Source organism: Cucurbita pepo, unplaced genomic scaffold (genome assembly GCF_002806865.2).
Source record: "Cucurbita pepo subsp. pepo cultivar mu-cu-16 unplaced genomic scaffold, ASM280686v2 Cp4.1_scaffold000150, whole genome shotgun sequence".
NCBI classification, from domain to species: Eukaryota; Viridiplantae; Streptophyta; class Magnoliopsida; order Cucurbitales; family Cucurbitaceae; genus Cucurbita; species Cucurbita pepo.
This window is the reverse complement of record NW_019646441.1, coordinates 167778-186801: the sequence shown is the minus strand read 5'-3', so window position 1 is coordinate 186801 and position 19024 is coordinate 167778. Positions and strand designations below refer to the sequence as shown.

At 37.8% G+C, this 19024-nt stretch overlaps 2 protein-coding genes across 7 annotated transcripts; one reads left to right on the top strand and one right to left on the bottom strand.

The window, feature by feature from the left end:
- Window positions 1–14066, top strand: LOC111784048 (type II inositol polyphosphate 5-phosphatase 15-like). Its single transcript, XM_023664867.1, has 11 exons — window positions 1–954; window positions 1042–1291; window positions 2096–2888; window positions 3979–4103; window positions 5272–5356; window positions 7087–7252; window positions 7351–7391; window positions 7529–7796; window positions 8160–8283; window positions 12764–13127; window positions 13260–14066. Exons 1-11 carry the CDS (start codon window positions 123–125, stop codon window positions 13614–13616), a joined length of 3405 nt encoding a protein of 1134 aa, XP_023520635.1. The 5' UTR covers window positions 1–122; the 3' UTR covers window positions 13617–14066.
- Window positions 14067–14476: 410 nt separating this feature from the next.
- LOC111784049 (ycf20-like protein) lies at window positions 14477–17804 on the bottom strand. 6 transcript variants are annotated; one of them, XR_002813475.1, is made up of 5 exons: window positions 17604–17804; window positions 17074–17319; window positions 16116–16598; window positions 15273–15435; window positions 14477–14717 (listed from the first exon to the last, which is right to left on the bottom strand). XR_002813475.1 is itself a non-coding variant. In XM_023664870.1 (4 exons), exons 2-3 carry the CDS (start codon window positions 17241–17243, stop codon window positions 16151–16153), a joined length of 618 nt encoding a protein of 205 aa, XP_023520638.1. In that variant the 5' UTR covers window positions 17244–17319; window positions 17604–17804; the 3' UTR covers window positions 14941–15435; window positions 16116–16150. The 6 variants fall into 6 exon arrangements, 5 of the variants coding, with proteins under 5 accessions (XP_023520638.1, XP_023520636.1, XP_023520639.1 ...); XM_023664870.1 differs by lacking the exon at window positions 14477–14717 and having other exon boundaries at window positions 14941–15435; XM_023664868.1 differs by lacking the exons at window positions 14477–14717; window positions 15273–15435 and having other exon boundaries at window positions 15938–16598.
- Between the last annotated feature and the right edge of the window lie 1220 nt (window positions 17805–19024).

Below are 19024 nucleotides of genomic sequence, written 5' to 3'. Positions count from 1 at the left end.
TCATCTTCCAATTTTTGCTGTTTCTGTTATTTGGTGCTTTACATTATTCTCTCTTTTATCCATTTGGGTCTCTTTTTTTCTGATTTGTTTCTGATTTGCTTCAATTTTCTAGCTGGATCCCGATGGAGCCGCCTCCTCTTATCGACCTTGGCGACGACGATGGCGGCGGTGATGGTGATCATACTCCATCTCCCTTCCCCAATTCGTATACCCAAAACCTTAATCACATCAATTATGGGTTTGAGTACTCGAATCGCGACGATTCTACCAGTAATTACCGCACCCAATTCTTCGATTCCAGTTCGTCTTCCTCCGATAATGAAAATGACGGTGTCTCTTCCAATTCCGTTGAGTCCACCACCAAACGATTGGATTATATGCTGCAATTTCTAGACCGGAAGCTTTCATCTCAATCTGTTTCGTTTAGTAATCATGATGGTAATATTCAGGGTTCGGATTATGATGTGAGTCGTTCTTCTCTTCCTGAATTCGTTGGGCGGGGCGGAGGAACTGGGATTTTTAGGCTTGCGGTGCGTGCTGCTGTTCACCCTCATCGGCCGCCTAGTCTTGAAGTGAGGCCGCATCCTTTGAGAGAGACGCAGATCGGGTGCTTTTTGAGGACTATTTCCAGCAGCGAGTCCCAATTGTGGGCTGGTAGTGAATTTGGTGTCCGGTTTTGGAATTTCAAGGATTTGTATGCTGCGGCAGAAGACACGGCTGTGAGGAATGGTGATGAAGAAACGGCGCCATTTCGCGAGTCAGTGTGGACGTCTCCTACTCTTTGTTTGGTTGCTGATGAGGGAAATCGGTTAGTTTGGAGTGGCCACAAGGATGGTCGGATTAGATGCTGGAGGATGGATATTCAAAGTTTGGATTCAAATGGTCATTTTACAGAAGCGTTGTCTTGGCAAGCTCATCGTGGTCCTGTTTTTTCGCTTGTAATGACATCTTATGGTATATATAATCTCTTGTGATTGTCTAAGCTTGGTGGGTTTTGCTTCTTTTTTGTTGACTGTTTTGGTTTTCCTTTCTTTCTCTTAGGTGATCTTTGGTCAGGTTCCGAGGGAGGTGCTTTGAAGGTGTGGCCATGGGAAGCTATTGAGAAGGCTCTCTCCCTGACAGCGGAAGAAAGTCCTATGGCTTCTTTGTTGGTGGAAAGATCCTATATTGATCTTAGGACTCAAATCAGTGTTGGATTCAGTAACACATTTACCTGGGATGTTAAGTACTTGTTATCTGATGACTCTACTGCCAAAGTCTGGAGTGCCAGTGACCTCTCTTTCGCACTCTGGTACGTTTGTACTCATGTGATCGTTACATAAGATTGCTTACTCTTTTTTGTTGTTGCATTTGGTGGATTGATTTTCTTTAGTAGATGAATCTTTCCATCTAAAGATAAGGTGTATTGATTAGGAACTTATATAATCAAGTCCCTTTGTTATATGCAACATTGACCTCGATTCGTTTCATCAATGAAAAGTCTTGTCTTGTTTTTTGATTTACAATACATTTGATTTTATTTGACCTTGTATTTATAAGAAGCCATGAGAATTATATACAAGAGACAAGGTAAGAACAATGATTATTCGAGAACAAAGCTCACTCTCCCAGCCAATTCGAGAGGGTTGGTAATCTCGCTCTAACCTTAGAACACTGATCTATTACAAAATGACAAGAAACCCTTCCTAAAAAAGAGACTTCCATTTTAGACTACCCTCACGCCGACACAGACCTTACATCACCCCCACAGAAACTTTTCTAGTGGTTGATCCCCTTTCTCATCCCTCCAAGTGTATTCACAATTGGAGGTCTCACAACCGCCTTGGGGCCAGGTAGAGAGAACCCTTGCCCAAAACACTACAAAAATTTGTCTTCCATTCATTCGACATAGTACGAACTTTTTAAGGTTACGTGCAGTTGGAGCATGTCCTAAACACATAAGTTCCTGCATGTCTATGGGTAAAAGTTCTCTTCAATATCCTGTTTTCTTTGTGCTGTAGTTGTAACTTGCTTCTGAGTAGCTAAAAGGATACTTTCAAGCGTCATTGCCTTTTAATATGTGGATTTTAGTTATTTATTGTTTCCACTTTTCAAGGGATGCTCGCACAAGGGAGCTATTGAAAGTGTTCAATACTGATGGTCAGCTGGAGAACCGAGTTGATATGACGCCTGTCCAAGATTTTACGTTGGAGTCTGTTTCTTTTCCAAAGAAAGAGAAGACACAAAGTGCCTTTGGTTTTTTTCAGCGGTCACGTAATGCTATAATGGGAGCGGCTGATGCTGTTCGCCGAGCTGCTGTGAAGGGAGCCTTTGGAGATGATAATCGGAGAACTGAAGCATTAGTGATAACAGTAGATGGTATGATCTGGACTGGATGTACAAGTGGCTCACTTGTTCAGTGGGATAAATATGGAAATCGTTTGCTAGATTACACTTATCATTCTCATGCTGTCCAATGTTTTTGTTCTTTTGGATCACGAATATGGGTGGGTTATGCCAGTGGTACTGTACAGGTATTGGACCTCAAAGGTAACCTTATTGGAGGATGGGTGGCTCATAGCTGTGCTGTGATTGAAATGTGTGCTGGATCTGGTTACATATTTACCCTGGCAAATCATGGTGGTATCCGTGGGTGGAATGTTACTTCTCCAGGACCCCTTGACGGCATACTACGCTCGGAGTTGGCTGCGAAAGAATTCTTGTATACAAGAATGGAAAACTTAAAAATATTCACTGGTACATGGAATGTCGGACAGGAAAAAGCATCTCATGACTCTCTCATCTCTTGGCTGGGTTCTGTTGTCACAGATGTTGGCATTGTCGTTGTTGGGTTGCAGGAAGTTGAAATGGGAGCTGGTTTTCTAGCAATGTCAGCAGCTAAAGAAACTGTGAGTTCCTTCATTATAAAACGTACAAATCTTTCTTTTCGTTATATCTCAAATTTCCGAAAACTAATAAATGAACCTCAAGAAAGTTATCTGCATGTTTTATTATTTCTAAATGAAAAGAAAAACTACATACTCCTTAGCTTGAGGCTGTTGCTTCTTTTGTCATTCATGGAATTCAAGTTATTTCTTGTTTTTTTTTTCCTTAGCTAGAGGCTATTGCTTCGTTCGTCATTCTTGGAGTTCAAGTTACTTCTTGTTTTTCTTGGTTGGAGAGCATAAAAAAATTTCGGCAGTTGAGCATGGGTAGCATCATTTCCAGTCAATAATATCGAATAGAGTATCATCTTCAAAGTTAAACAAGTCAATAATATCGAATAATATCAAAAAGCAATCATGAAAGCTACATAAGAACTTGTAAGACATAAAGACCTCCAATTTCATCATTTTAATGTTCTTCATCATTTACTCTCAGGTTCACACTTTCCTCTAGTAGTTTTCTTCATCATAAGATCTTAAAACAAGCAAGAACACTTCTGCATGTTAAAAGGACAAGTTATTCAGACTTCTATAAACGATGATAGTTATATAGATATGCAATGGTATACAATGTACATGTAGTAGCAATTGCATCCAAATCATTCCTAGAAGTTAGAATCAAGAAAAGGGTAAAAAGAAATTTGGTGGAAATACTAGAAGGTTCAGCTTCCATAAGATAGAATCCATCTGAGGCCTGTGTACAAAATAATTGATTAGATTAATAAAAGTACCTAGCACCTAATTCAAGTAAGTAATACATTCTCCCTTCTATATTGAACAAAGGTTTTTTCAGTAGAAATCTGGTGAGTACTAAAAAGGAGGTAGACGATAATATTTCCTTTTTTAGCCTAAGAACAAGATTATGCAGACTAGTCCTTTCCATACATATGAAGATAAAAATCATCAATAATTAGTGCATAATACCAACTCAAGTATAACTTCTTTTGTCAAATTCAAATGAAGTAGGTTGTCAAATTGATTAAAAAATGACATGCCATTTATCTGCATTTCTTTCTCTCTCAACTTCTTTTCATTTCCTTCCTTCTTAACGCAGGTGGGTCTCGAGGGGAGTTCTCTTGGCCAATGGTGGTTGGATATGATAGGAAAAACACTGGATGAAGGATCAACTTTTCATCGTGTTGGTTCTAGGCAGTTGGCAGGCTTGCTTATAGCAACATGGTTTGTAGTTGATCAGCCCTGCACTTATTTAATAACCTTTATTTTATTTTCTAATGTTACTATTTTCTTTTAATTAGGAAAATAATTTTTATTGATCTTGTTGGACTGGATGTACGAGTGGTCTTTCAAATGCTTAGGATTCTCTCTTCGTTCTAATCTTCCTCTGCCAATTGGGATTCTGCTACATTTCATTTGTATTTGAAAAGATTTCACTTAGAACAATTAGAGAAAAATCAGAACTCCCAATGGAAGCATGATATATCTCCTACTAGAGTTGAATACATTACGAAAATAAATAGTAGACAACTTGATAAAGAATCCTTAGGAAAGTAAAAATAACAGAACAAAGACAGAATGTATCGAGAGGCCCACTCTTTGCATTCGACTGAAAATGGTCATCCCAAAGCGTCTCACGAATCTTGCTCACCAATCTAACCACTATCTGTTGGTTTCTTTCAAGCCAAATAGGGTATATCTTTTACTGCATCGTTCACAGCAACCTGGTATTGTTTTCCATCCTCACACCACTCGATATTTGGAAAAAGTTTTCCTTTGATCTTCTATCTAAGATCCAAGAAATATTAAGGATCTTTAGAATTAGCTACTGTAGCAACATTGAAAAACAAATGCGATTGATCTTCTCCTGCCAAAAAAACCACAGAACACAAATTGTAGGAGACAAAGGTACTGAAGGACACTTCTTTTTTCACTCTGTTCATCATATTAAGACCATCCAATGGGCAATGCAAATGAAAACGTTTACTTTTCTTGGGATAAACCAAATCTCTGCTTGAAAGAAACATAACAATTTTATAATGAGTAGAAGGCTATTGAGTTCTTAGTTAAAATGATTATTTTTGTTCTCTTGTTTGCTCTCATCGTCAGTAACTGTTTTTGTTTTTATAACTCAGGCATTTGAATTTCCATAGTTAAAAGTCATCACCGTCACTCAGGATTCTTTTCCCCCTGAATTAGAGCTATTTTCTTTTCTTTTTTCTTTTTTCTTTTTTCTGTTCTTTTTATTATATAATATTGGCTCTTAAGAGATCTTGTAATATAATATAGCTTAGAAAAATGGTTTTTCGAAGCGGTGTTTATTCTGTAAGGGTAGGTCTTTTGCTTAATTTATCTCTTCCAGATGGTCCATAATACGAATTCAATTGTTCAGGGTTAGAAGTAACATCCGAGCTCATGTGGGGGATGTGGATGCTGCAGCAGTTCCATGTGGCTTTGGACGCGCAATTGGTAATAAGGTATATCTTGTTTCTTTATTCAAATTGTACTATATCTTCCAGCATTGCTTTTTGCCACATTTTGTACGTTGTATTTCCAAAAACATTATGGTTATTTACTAATTAGAACAGTTCGATGAGCAATAGGAGGGAAATTCGCATGAATACCTTTGTTATTCAGGGTACATATATGTTAAATTACTAATCGAGAAATTCCTTCTCCATTTGCCATTTCGGTAGAAGTGAAAGATTTTGTAGCAAGCAGGATCTTTAGAATGGTTGTGAGGGGATGTGTGGTTCCTTGCTAGATTTTATGTTCTCCGTGAGGCTTAGTGATGTAGTTATTGTGTAATTATTCCTCAAGTTTTATTTTACTTGTTTGACCCCCTTCCTTTTATGGGATTTTTTTTAGATGCCCGTGTGTTTGTTCATTTTTTCTTTCAATGAAAGATTGATTTTTACCATTACAAAATAAAAAAACAAGGTAGAATTTGAACCTTGATAATGCACAAATATTTGTTTCACTGTTAAGAACTAAAATATTGACTGTCGAGTTGTTGAACAAGCAACACGTAATACTGATTTAAGGATGACTTGCATACACTTGAGGAAATGTCCTTTTCTAGGTAGATTACAGGAAAAAAAGAAATTATTTGAACTAAAAAATACTCTTAATTTCAAAAGATACAATATTAGCTTTGACCTTTAATAAACGTTACGAAACTACTAGAAATCAATTAGAATACTGAATGAAAAGTCAACAAGACACTGCCTCAAAATGACGTGGCGGTGACTAGAATGGGTCATGTTTCCTCTAAAAGAGTGGTGTTCTACCACATTGACTTTTTAGTCAACTTCTAACAAATTTTCTACTTCAAAGATAGTTTTGAAACATTTATGAAAGATCATGGCTGTTAAATTTAATTACAATAACACTTAACATTCCCTTCACTTGTGGGTTTGGAAATTTGTAGAAGGCCAACAAATGGAAGTCAATATAATTGTGGAAGAAATGACTTTCCATATGTTAAATCACGGATCCAACCCAAAAGCTTAAGCTAATGAGTTTTGGTAAATTTAATTACATTAATACTTCAATAAATTTTGCAACAAAGAATGAGATATTTTTTATAAACAAAAAGCAAAATTCAAAAGTTACAATGTAAGATTTTAGTAGGAATACCTAAGTGACCCCTATACAATCAAAGATCCCCTAACTCAAAAAAGTTCCAATCCTTTTAGAAGAACATCCGTGCCTCCCAAAAGATACTCCCTGATGGAAATGTTCACGTCGATAACATTCTTGGTAATTGTCATTGACGTAAATCAATCGATCTTCAGTCATTACCATATGTAGAACTATTTTGTCATTACCATATGTAGAACTATTTTGTCATTACCATGTGTAGATATGAATCTTTTGTAACTTTTTGACAAAAGATAGATTTCAAATGTCATAATCATGTATAGGACTATTCAGTCCTTAGATCTGAACGGATGAAAAATATATCAGTTCTTGTTACAAATGGAATTCTTGATGAGTATTCGTTTACGGATTAGTGAAATGTGAGACTGCCTTCTAATATTGGTGGTATTTTCATTTACAACATTTGATTGGTGAATTTGAAATTAGTCTTGAAAAGGGTTTTGGCATCTCCCTTTCAGAAACAATAGCTTCTTATCATTTGTTTTATAGCCTATAACATTTCATAATTGTAAATCTTTAACATAATTAAAGATTGTTTGACCAGGGGGCAGTTGGTTTAAGGATACGAGTGTTCGACCGGGTGCTATGCTTTGTTAACTGTCATTTTGCTGCACATTTAGAAGCAGTCAACCGTCGCAACGCAGATTTTGATCATGTATATCGCACTATGTCTTTCCAACGGCCGTCCAATCCTTCGAGTACTGCAGCTGGTAGAGTATATTGGTTCTTCTTTTTGCACTTTCCTTATCGATGCATTTGTCTTTACTTGTTTAAAGACCTGGTTTGCCTTTGCTCCTTTCTTGTGCAGTTTGTGCTTCACCCACTGCTCAGTCAGCTCGTAGTTCAAATGTATGTGTATAATTTATTGTAGCATGGTCCATTCATTCTTTTAAATTACTTTCTACTAATTTTTAACTAAGATGTACTGAAAGTTTCTTGCTCCTTTTATCTGGGGTGCAAATGATGGGGAGTTGTGTCTTCCACAGGTTGTTAGTGGGTCCTCTGCAGAAATGACACCTGAGTTGTCTGAGGCAGATCTGATCATTTTTCTTGGTGATTTTAATTATCGGCTCGACGGTGTATCTTATGATGAAGCTAGGGATTTTATTTCTCAAAGAAGCTTTGATTGGCTCAAAGAAAGGGATCAACTCCGTACAGAGATGGAATCTGGAAATGTCTTCCAAGGGATGCGTGAAGCAGTTATTACATTTCCTCCCACATATAAATTTGAGAGGCAACAACAAGGATTGGCAGGTAGCTTTTTGATGCCGTTAAATGGTAGTATTATCGGTGCAAGCTGCTCGAGAATTAATTACTGCTAGTAAAAAAAAAAGGGATTTGCTGATTCTCATTGTTTCCTTACGCCCTTTTTAGGCTCTTAGATGCATACCATCTTGAATCTTTCTTAATCACAAGTAATAGAAAATGAGAGAGTCTAAATGTTCCAGGATCAAAACCTGGCTTCGATAAAACAAAATTGATTCCTTGATTTTAAAAGAAAGAAAGAAAGTGGGGGGCAATTATAATCGGAGAGGGTTTTCTGTTTCTATCCTGCAATATAGGTTACTTGATTTTTCTGATGATTCTAATATCAAATTTATTTTTCCTGTTTAATAGGATATGATTCTGGGGAAAAGAAGCGTGTCCCTGCCTGGTGTGACAGGATACTATATCGTGATAGTCGATCATCTTTGGCATCTGGATGCAGCCTCGACTGTCCTGTAGTCGCTTCAGTATCACAGTATGTCATCCAATTTTAATTTTCTTTCTATATGTAGCAATTGAATTAGACGCTTGGGCTCAACTGTTTACTTTTGAGAAGATTTGGTAAGTGGGTGTGGAACTCCTATGAGTGTTGTTTCCCCATTTATATTGTACCCCGAGTAAGAAGTTGTATATTGTGGCTTCTATCTTATCATCCTCCAATCCTTTTTCTCCTCGTTGTTTTTGGGCTTTTCACATCATTTTTCCGATAGAAAGGCCTTAGACGTTGGGACCCCAAATTATTCAGGCAACTCTCTTTTTTGTTTGTTGTCTGCCCCTTCCCTGCCCCATTTTGCCTCCGTTTTCTCCCCCATCTGGAAGGTTAAAATTTCATGGAAAAGTAAGTTTTTCTGTGTAGTGGTTTGTACATGGGAGAGTCAACTCTATGGATCGGGTCCAAAGACGTTCTTCCTCTATGTTGTTCCTACTCAGCCAATTGGAGGCTCTTGATCAGTTGTTGTGGGACTGTCACTTTGTCCAGTCTCTCTAGGTTGGGTTCTGTGGCTGGATTCGTTTTTGTTATGTTTGGCATAGAATTGTGGCAGCTACGCCCGCGCTCTTGGGTTGNGTCTTATATTTGATCGACCCAAATTTATAAATCTAATAAAATTGAAATGTTCGCGGGCGAATATTTCCTCTTTTTATATGTGTTTCGGTTCTCGGGTTAGTTAGCCCATGAACCGACTTCTCATAATAAATGGATTGGTCTTGGGTTCCTTACGCCATCCTACCCAATGAATTATTAGGATTCCTTTTCAATAGAATATTATGTATTCACGGGTTCCCTCGTTCCCATCGCCTCTCGATTAATGGTTAGGTCTTTATTCTATAATGGAGTCCTTAATCAAACTAAAATTTGTTCTTGAATCAATCTTCTCAGTCTTTATTGTCTTGGGGCTCTTGGCTTTTTTGTTCTATTCTATGAACAGATTTATCTAATTATGAATTCATCAGTCTTAATGCTTTATTACACTACTTTTTATGAGATGACCCATCGACCTTACATATTGGAATCATATATCATTCATATTCTTTTTCTCTCTTTCTTTCACCCTTCTATTTATCCGCATACTTTTATTGCTTCACAACTCATAATCGGATTTTTTTTTATGCAAAAAAGATTTCAGTTGCTACAATGATATGACCAATATAACATATCTTGACTGGTTGGTTTTTTAGATCCAGATAATGCGAAGCGATGAGTTGGTTATTAGTTTTATAATTATTAGTTCAGATTATATATGGGCTGATCCTTCTTTTTGGTTTTAATCCTAACCTTAAAAAAACCCACGAGTCGCACACTAAGCATAGCAATTTTCTAAAATGATTAATTTCATTTTTATTTAACCTTATAGAATTGCTCATTTTTTATTTAAACGAAAAAGACTGATTTGTCATTTCTTGGTCGATCATTGACTAAAACGTAAACACAAGTTGAGTAAGGGCTTATTATTGCTCGTCTACAAATATCCAAATTTTTATGCCTAATACCCCATAGATAGTTCGAACTGGATAGCAACAATAATCAATTTTAGCTTGAATGGTTTGTAGAGGAACCCTTCCTTCTCTGATCCATTCGACACGTGCAATTTCTTTTCCGTCTATACGTCCGGCAATTTGTACTTGAATTCCCTTTGTACCCGCCTGTTCAGTTAATTCAATAGCTTTTTTCATTGCTTTGCGAAATGAAACTCTATTCTGTAATTGTCCGGCTATAAATTCTGCGAGAATATTAGGGTGTCCATAAGGGTTTGCTATTCTTGTAATAGCAATGTTGAGTTTTCGGTTCACAGAATTTAATTCTTTTTGTACATTCATCTGTAATTCTTCGATTTTTCGAGACCCACCTTCTATTAATAACTTTGGGAATCCCATAAAGATTATCACTTGAATAAGATCAATTCTTTTTTGAATTTCGATACGTGCAATTCCCTCAACACCAGAGACTCTTGTCATGTTTTTTTGTACAAAATTCCGGATACAATCTCGTATTTTTTGATCTTCTTGTAAACCTTCGGAATATTTTTTGGGGTGTGCAAACCAAAGAGAATGATGCCCTTGGGTTACACCAAGTCTAAAACCGAGTGGATTTATTTTTTGTCCCATAATCCCCCATTGTTATACATGTCATAAGACGTCATATCTGGGTACTTTTCTTTCGTTATCCATCCATCAGGTTTGTTTAAGTCTAATATGTTGTATTGGTATCTTTTCAACTTGTCTGAAGAAAACTCAGACAAAAGTGTATCTTTCAATACAATAGTTATAGAACAAGTGGGTCGTTTTATGGGATAACTTCGCCCTCGAGCTCGAGGTTTTAATTTTTTCACAGTAGTACTTTGGTTGACTTCCGCTTTACTAATGACTAAATCTGCTTCGTTGAAACCCATATTGCAACGAGCATTTGCTGCTGCCGAATAAACCAAATCAAAAATAGGATAACATGCTCGATAAGGCATGAGTTTGAGTATTACCAGTGTTTCGTAGTAGGAACGTCCACGAATCTGATCAATTACTCTTTGCGCTATGTGAGGGGACATACATATATGTTGACCTAAAGCGTATACTTCTGTAGATGGATGCTTTTTTATCTTCTTTATCATAGGGTTTACCTCTTAGTAATGAACGATAGGTATCTATATTCACTTTTTTTTAATAATATTAATTATTAACGACGAGATCTATTATCATTTTTCACATGCCCCCGGAAATTTCGAGTGGGTGCAAATTCTCCCAATTTATGACCTACCATGCGATCCGTTATATAAATAGGNCAGCTACGCCCGCGCTCTTGGGTTGTACTTTTCGGGAGAAGGGTACTAACTTTCGACAAACTAGCTTCTTTGCTACTTTGCAGGGGTTTGGTTTGAAATGAACAATAGGATTTTTAGGGAGGTGGAACGGTTGTGCAATGAGGAATTGGGAAGTGGTGAGGTTTAATGTCTCTGTGGGCTTAGATCACGAACCTATCTTAATTGTAATAAATCATCACTAGGCCTAATAGTTTGTGTAACGGCCCAGATCCACCGCTAGCAGATATTTGTCCTGTTTGGGCTTTCCCTTTTGGGCTTCTCCTCAAGGCTTTAAAACGCATTTGCTAGGGGAAGGTTTCCACACCCTTGTAAATGGTGGTTTGTTCTCCTCCCCAACCAATGTGGGACATCACAATCCAACCCCCTTCGGGGCCCAGCGTCCTCGCTGGCACTCTTTTCTTCCTCCAATCGATGTGGGACCGCCCCCAAATCCACCCCATTTGGGGCCTAGCGTCCTTACTGGCACACCACCTCGTGTCTACCCCCCTTCAGGGAACAACGAGAAGGCTGGCACATCATCTGGTGTCTGGCTATTCACCACTAGCAGATATTGTCTTCTTTGGGCTTTCCCTTCAGGGTAGACACGAGGCGGTGTGCCAGTAAGGACGCTGGGCCCCAAAGGTGGAGGGATTTGGGGGCAGTCCCACATCGATTGGAGGAAGGAAAAAGTGCTAGCGAGGACGCTGGGCCCCGAAAGGGAGTGGATTGTGATGTCCCACGTTGGTTGGGGAGGAGAACAAACCACCATTTATAAACCTTCCCCTAGTAGACGCATTTTAAAGCCTTGAGGGGAAGCTCAAAAGGGAAAGCCCAAAGAGGACAATATCTGCTAGCGGTGGATCTAGGTCGTTACAGTTTGCAATAAATTAATCTTTTTTACAAACTTCCTTTGGCCTTCTTGGAAATCTTGACCTTCCATAATGAGGTGAAAGAAGGAAATATCCTTTATTTGTCTGCATGATTGTCCGGGGATAATGAAATTTCCTTGTCTATTGCACGCCCTTCTCTCTTTGTACATGCAACGAGGGTTACTGCTGCTAGCTTTATTACTTCCGTTGGTGTTTGTTTGCTATGCTTTCCTTGTAGTATGGTATGCTGTAGCTAATAATTCTCTAGGTTGTACTTGTACAAAAGGAGAATGAAACAAGTGGGTCGTTTTATAGGATAACTTCGCCCTCGAACTCGAGGTTTTAATTTTTTCACAGTAGTACTTTGGTTGACTTCTGCTTCGTTGAAACCCATATTGCGACGAGCATTTGCTGCAGCCGAATAAACCAAATAAAAAATAGGATAACATGCTTGATAAGGCATGAGTTTGAGTATTACCAGTGTTTCGTAGTAGGAACGTCCACGAATCTGATCAATTACTCTTTGCGCTATGTGAGGGGACATACATATATGTTGACCTAAAGCGTATACTTCTGTAGATGGATGCTAGTATGTTTCTTATTGGGTTCTTCTCCAATCATGCCCCTTCAATTTGAATGCTATTACTTTTTTCTCTTACGAATCTGGTTTTGTGAAGTACAAAGATTTGATTGCGGAATATGATTCGACATGGTTTTCGTTACTAACGATACCCCGATGTCAAATTTTACAGTTTTTTTTTCTTCCTGTTTGAAGAACTAATTCCTTCCTGTACAGGTATGAGGCTTGTATGGATGTGGTAGATAGTGATCATAAGCCTGTTCGCTGTTTATTTGATATCAATATTGCTCGAGTTCACGAGTCTGTAAGAAGACAAGAGTTCGGAGAAATTCTTCATTCAAATGAGAAAATTAAACATATGCTGGAAGTGTCATGCAAGATTCCTGAAGTTATTGTCAGCACAAACAACATACTTCTTCAAAACGATGATATATCTCTTCTACGTGTTACGAATAAATGCGAGAATAGCGATGCTATATTTAAAATAATTTGTGAAGGTCAGTCTACAATCCGAGTGAACGGGAAAGCGTCGGGTCATTATAGTTTTCGAGGTTCTTTCGGTTTTCCACGATGGCTCGAGGTAACTTCATTTATTTACCTCGATCATCTACTTATAATTTGGTCTGCCTGAGTCTTGCATTCCCTGAACTGAACATTGCATGAACGATATCAACTATAACAAAAGCTGGGTTGTTTCTTGCTGTTGTAACAGGTCTCTCCTGCAACTGGAATCATCAAACCGAATCAAATCGTCGAGGTATCAGTTCGTCTAGAGGAATCTCATATGTCAGAAGGATTTGTTGATGGTCAACCGCAAAACTCATGGTGTGAAGTGACCAGAGACAAAGAGGTTATGTTGCTTGTTAAGGTGTATGGAACCTTTTCTAGTAAGTCCAAGAATCATCGAATTCGTGTGCGCCATTGTGTTTCGCCCAAGACGGAAGGAACCGAGTCCAAAACCAATAACTCTACTCAAAATCAAGGAAAAGTTCTTCATCGATCTGATATTCAACGTCTCAGCATGCCGAGTGATGTGGTCGACCATCTACGAAATATGCATACCCCTTAAGACGGATCTTCGACAGATTTAGCATGGTAATACTCATCCAAGATTGTGTGGAAATATCATGCCTCAATTCTACCTGCATCTTGGTTTACATAATACCTGAGGTATCTCTTACTGTTTTGAATCAAAACTTACTGCTTTGATTTGTGTCAATAGTGTTCATTCAACAACGTGTTCATTTCTTGAAATTCTGTACACAATTTCCAGACGGATCCATCTCCAGGTGGTTGTTTATGAGTAGATTCACAAATCTGTAGATTAAAATTGTATACAGAAACAGCAGTAGAGTAGGTGAGGCTGTTTCATTTCCTCTTCCTTAAATGTTATGTCCCAGAAACATCTGTGTTTGTGGAACTGGTTTTGCTGTGTCCAAGTTTAAGTTCCTTGAACAAGAACAAACTTTTTAAGCGAATTGAAAATATGGGTCTATAGCTCCATGGTTCTTATTTTATTATTTTATTTTTCTTGAATTATTTGTCATGTTTCAATGCAGAAGTGTACATATGAATGAAAGCTTGAAATGTTTTCTTTTTTTATTGTGAATGGCAAATATAATATAAAGAGAGAAGCTCGAGCGAAACTGCAACTTCGAAGAATATGATTAAGATCTTCATTCGTCCTCTAACAGAAAATGCAACACGATGGCTCTATCATCGTAAGCATCCGAAGTGTTAACCGTTGCATAAAACAAATATAATTGACTACAAAAAAAAATGTCCACAAATTTGGATTCCAAAAGTGAACATTTCTTCTCCCCAACATAAGCTCAAACTCCTATTGCCTTGTGAGTAGAAGAGAGTTTACTCCCAGATAAAGCTAAAAAATGTAGATTCGATAAACTAAAGTCCTTCCAAGCTCGTAGGTTGGGGGACAATATTAAATTCCTCAATTTTGCGCCAATTTGAAAATTACATGATAGTTTGAAACTATTCCATGGTGAAACTGAATGCTAACGAGACTGATATGAATATTGTTCGTATGATTTCATCAAACCATGAAAAAAAAATGAGAACGATACTAAGATTAACGAGCTTCGGGTGAGACTCAATCCCGCTAATTTGGATATCAACTAGTCATCAGCTCGGGTAAAATCTACAGAGGAGCCTGCTTATGCACCAAGGAGTTGGAAAGGAAAGGTTAAGAGAAAATGCATAGATGTGTGAGTTTGAAAGAATAATAACTTTTCACATTTCAATTATTATTCTAACAAGATGTTAAAAACAAACACCTTTTTATATATAATTTTTAAATTTTAGCTTAAAATTGAAACTTCCAACTTCTTTTGGGTAACGAAATCTTAGTTTTAAAAGAGAGAACAAAAATAAAGTAATCTTCTATTTTTAGTGTCATTTTCCTTTTATAACTCAAACCAAACAAAAGGAATTCCAGAAATATGAATCAAATACATTATGGAAATGGTCTGTTATCCCGAACATGACTAAATTTAACTTTAGAGCCACACGAATTACTTTCAAATCCTTTCATATTTTTAACCTTAAACCTTCCTTTCTTATAATGTATATATAAACAGAACCATTCTTCTCTATAACCAACTCATTCATTTATTTGTCTCAACAGTTCTATATAACCATTCACATCCCAAATCTCAAAAGGGTTTTGTTCAGATAGTGAGAATATGGAGGTTAAGTACAGAAAAACCTGGATTGAAGCAGCTCCAGCCCCCTTGATTGCCCATCAAAAGCCTTCAATGTCTCCAAAGTTGGAGCCTATTGTAGAGGAACGTTTGGAGAACTCTCAGATCCTCCTGGCTAAGATGACTTTTCTTCTTCCTGTTTTGCTTTCTTTCTTTCTCTACTTTTCCCTGTATAAGCAATTATAATATTCAATAGCAACTGGTAAATTAGGAGATTTCAGCAGCACCTGCCTCTCTTAAACAGAAAATGGAAAGCAATGGGCTCTGTTCAGCTATCAACAACTTATTTCAAATCCAAAATACATTCTACATCTGAAATGCCCAACTTCACTGCCATTGCCAACCAGCTTCATCCCTACTCCGCCTAATTTCATTGTAAATCTTCTCTAGTTGCATATCGGGTCGGGAAGTAGGTAATGGATGAAGAAGAGGGTGGGAAGACCAAATATTTAAACAGCAACAAACCAAATTCAAACATTCCCTATAATGTTGTTGGGTTGGGTGACAGAAAAAAGGCTGCTATTGTCATTTCTTTTCATGGGATTGTCACTATGAGAAAGGTTTTCCGTTTTACACTTGGAAACCAACTTCGTTTATTCAATGATCCCCGTGGTCCAAACTGGAGGAACGATTATGGAAGGAGGCAGCATCTTTTCCCCATTCGAAATAGTAAAAGCATTAATTACTAAAATTTCTTACTAAAAATGTGAAGATTGCAGAAGATCATAGTACAGAAACATCCTATAATAGGTATCTATAAGATTATACAGTTACAAAAGTAACACAAGATGGAATAAGAACTCGTGCCTCGTACAAAAATAACTTTCCTCTAAGATAAAAAGAACTACCTTTTGTTCTATTTCAAATCAGGAAGCAACATCTTTCAACTCCCCAACTTGAACGCATCGACGAAGAGGCCTAAGCATACGCCGGCTTTCCAATAGTTTATCAGTACTATTAATGATTTCAACCTCCTAGTTAATAGAGGTGGTGGCTTCTTGTACATGAGTATACCAATCCATTCAATGGCAGCAACCACCACACCAGCAACCAAAACATCCCAGTCACCCGTCTGCCCAAGAATTGTAGCAAGAGCATTGGCTGTATAGAAACCCAAAAGAAGCAAAAATATCTTTGTAGGAAAGTTCTTTCTAGCTGAGTTTAGTTTTTCCAGTAACTGTCTGGCACCTGCACTAACTAGCCTGCCTAATCGAGTACGACCCAGATTCGACTCATTACCATCATCAAGGTTGTCTCCCCCACCGTTACTAGATACCCCACCTGTGTCTAATGCAAAGGCTAATTGTTGTAGATGTCTACTCGTCCGGAAACTGTAAAAAATAACATCACAAACGAATGTTCATAACAGCAACGATACGGAGTTTACTTTTCTTCTTTTAAATAAGAAAAAAAGAAAAACTTTATATAGAAAAGTGAAAGAATGTACGAGGACATACAAAAAAGGAGCCCGCAAAAGGAGACTTAACACTAACTACAGAAAGAGACTTCAATCCAAAAGAAAGAGACCAAACTAGTAATTAAAAAAGAATGGACGCTCACAAGATGCATTAAATCTAGCAACCTCCCCCAATCCCCTCCCAAGATTTCTCAACCTCTCTAGACGTGCTACTAATCTGTTCCTCTCCAGCTTAACTTTTGTGCTCAACAAAATTAGCATTCATCCAATACTATTAAGACATGATCTTATGAACCAATAATTCTCCAGCTAAAATGGAAATATATGCAAGAAGAATAGCACAGGTCTCTTAACAACACGTGATAGAAGTTTATAAATTCCACATCTACCTTTTTCGAGGAAAAGGGACAGACTTCAAGCAAAGAGTTGAATTGTGTCCATTAAGGATAGCCACATAGCCCATGTTATGGATTAGGCAAGGCATATAAGTAAGACATAATCCTTTGGAGATATAATTCGCTATTGTCAATAATCTGGACTGCATAATCATAGCTTCCATTCGAGCGGGTGGTTATCTGCATACTGATATTGCCATTTATTACACAATCTTCGAATCAAAAGAGACAGCCTCTGTACTACAAATTAAAATCAAATCAAAATTGTTCAATCTACAACTTTGCAACAAATCTAAAATCCAATGTTTAGAATTCAAAACAATGCGTAGGATATTCAACATATGATCACTATCGTGCATCCCAACCGAAATGCAAGAGATAAAGGAGAAATATCAAACAGTTGCAGTCTAGTCGGCCTATGATGCTCGAGGAACATTCAAGCAAGTACTTCAGCAGTGAATTAGAACACACAACAAATTCAGGCAAGAGAAATACAAATGAAATTTCGAGACCGAGAAAATTACCAGTAAAGTTCTTGCCGGAGGGTTGAAATTGCCGGAAACTTCAAATGCCACTGGAATTGATAGCTCCGAGACGAAACCCTAGAGGCGAAATGCGTCAAACGAAGGGCGATGTGGTTACCCTCATCCTCGAAAATCGTTGCCCATTAGAGGAAATTGTTCACAAAATCTGTTTCGTTGCAGAGAAAGACAATGAACAGCATTCTTTGTTTCTTAACCAATAATATTAATAGGAGAAAAAGAAGGCCTAAAAATTAAATATTTTTCAATAATTTTATTATATTATTTAATTTTAGATAATTATTTTTCTTAATTTAATTATTTTATTTTATTTTATTTTATCTACGAAATCCACTAACACGTAATTAAAAAGGATTCAAAGTGAACTTGTAATTTGACACAAAAATAAAAAATAAAAAATTAATTATTTGTCTTTTTTGGAACTTGTAATTCCAAATTTATTTATTTGACCCAAACTTTTTTGGCTTTTTCTCGAGATTTTTAAAACGTGTCGTTAGGAAGAGGTTTCCACATCGAATGTTTCGTTCTCCTCTACAGCCGATGTGGAAAGGGTCCAGCGTCCTCACTCTCACTCATCTCCTTCTCCAATCAATATGGGACCCCCAATCCACTCCTATTTGAGCCCAAAGAGTCCCTGACACACCGCCTCTATTCGGGGTCCAGCGTCCTCACTGTCACTTATCCCCTTCTCCAATCAACGAGGGACCCCCAATCCACCCTTATTCGGGGCCAGAGTCCCTGACACACCGCCTCGTGTCCACCCCCTTTTTCGGGGATCAGCCTCCTCGCTGGCACATCACGCGGTGTCTAGCTTTGATACCATTTGTGACAGCTCAAACCTATCACTAACAAATATTGTCCTCTTTGGATTTTCCCTTTCGAGCCTTCCCCGGAGCTTTTTAAAACGCCCCCAATCCACCCCCATTCAAGGCCCAGAGTCCTGACACACCGCCTCATGTCCACCCCCTCCCCCCCTTGTGGATCAGCCTCCTCGTTAGCACATCGCGCGGTGTCTAGCTTTGATACCATTTGTGACAGCCCAAACCTACCGCTAACAGATATTGTCCTCCTTGGGTTTTTCCTTTCGGGCTTTCCCTCAGAGTTTTTAAAATGCATATGCTAGGGAGAGGTTTCACACTCTTATAAACAATGCTTCGTTCTACTCCCAAACAGATGTGGGATCTCACAATTTTGGTAGTAGGTTCACATAGAAAATGCAGGTAGTTCATCTCACAATTTTGGTAGTAGGTTCACATAGAAAATGCAGGTAAGAACTGACTATGGACTTTATTTATACACAGTAACAAGATTATTCCGAATGTTTTCATCTCCCAAATACTCTTTTACATACAAAACATCTTCTGAATCTTCAAACTCTGGAGAAGAAACAAATTTTGGCGAAT

What these genes read in the sequence shown, in the direction of transcription:
- LOC111784048 (XM_023664867.1), top strand. Translation starts at nt 123, where the DNA reads ATGGAGCCGCCTCCTCTTATCGACCTTGGCGACGACGATGGCGGCGGT. An exon ending in GACCTCTCTTTCGCACTCTG is followed by an intron (nt 1,292 to 2,095) that starts GTACGTTTGTAC and finishes CCACTTTTCAAG; the next exon opens with GGATGCTCGCACAAGGGAGC. An exon ending in TCCTTCGAGTACTGCAGCTG is followed by an intron (nt 7,253 to 7,350) that starts GTAGAGTATATT and finishes TTTCTTGTGCAG; the next exon opens with TTTGTGCTTCACCCACTGCT.
- LOC111784049 (XM_023664870.1), bottom strand. Translation starts at nt 17,243, where the DNA reads ATGGAAGCTATGATTATGCAGTCCAGATTATTGACAATAGCGAATTAT. An exon ending in GTCCCTTTTCCTCGAAAAAG is followed by an intron (nt 16,599 to 17,073) that starts GTAGATGTGGAA and finishes TATTTTTTACAG; the next exon opens with TTTCCGGACGAGTAGACATC.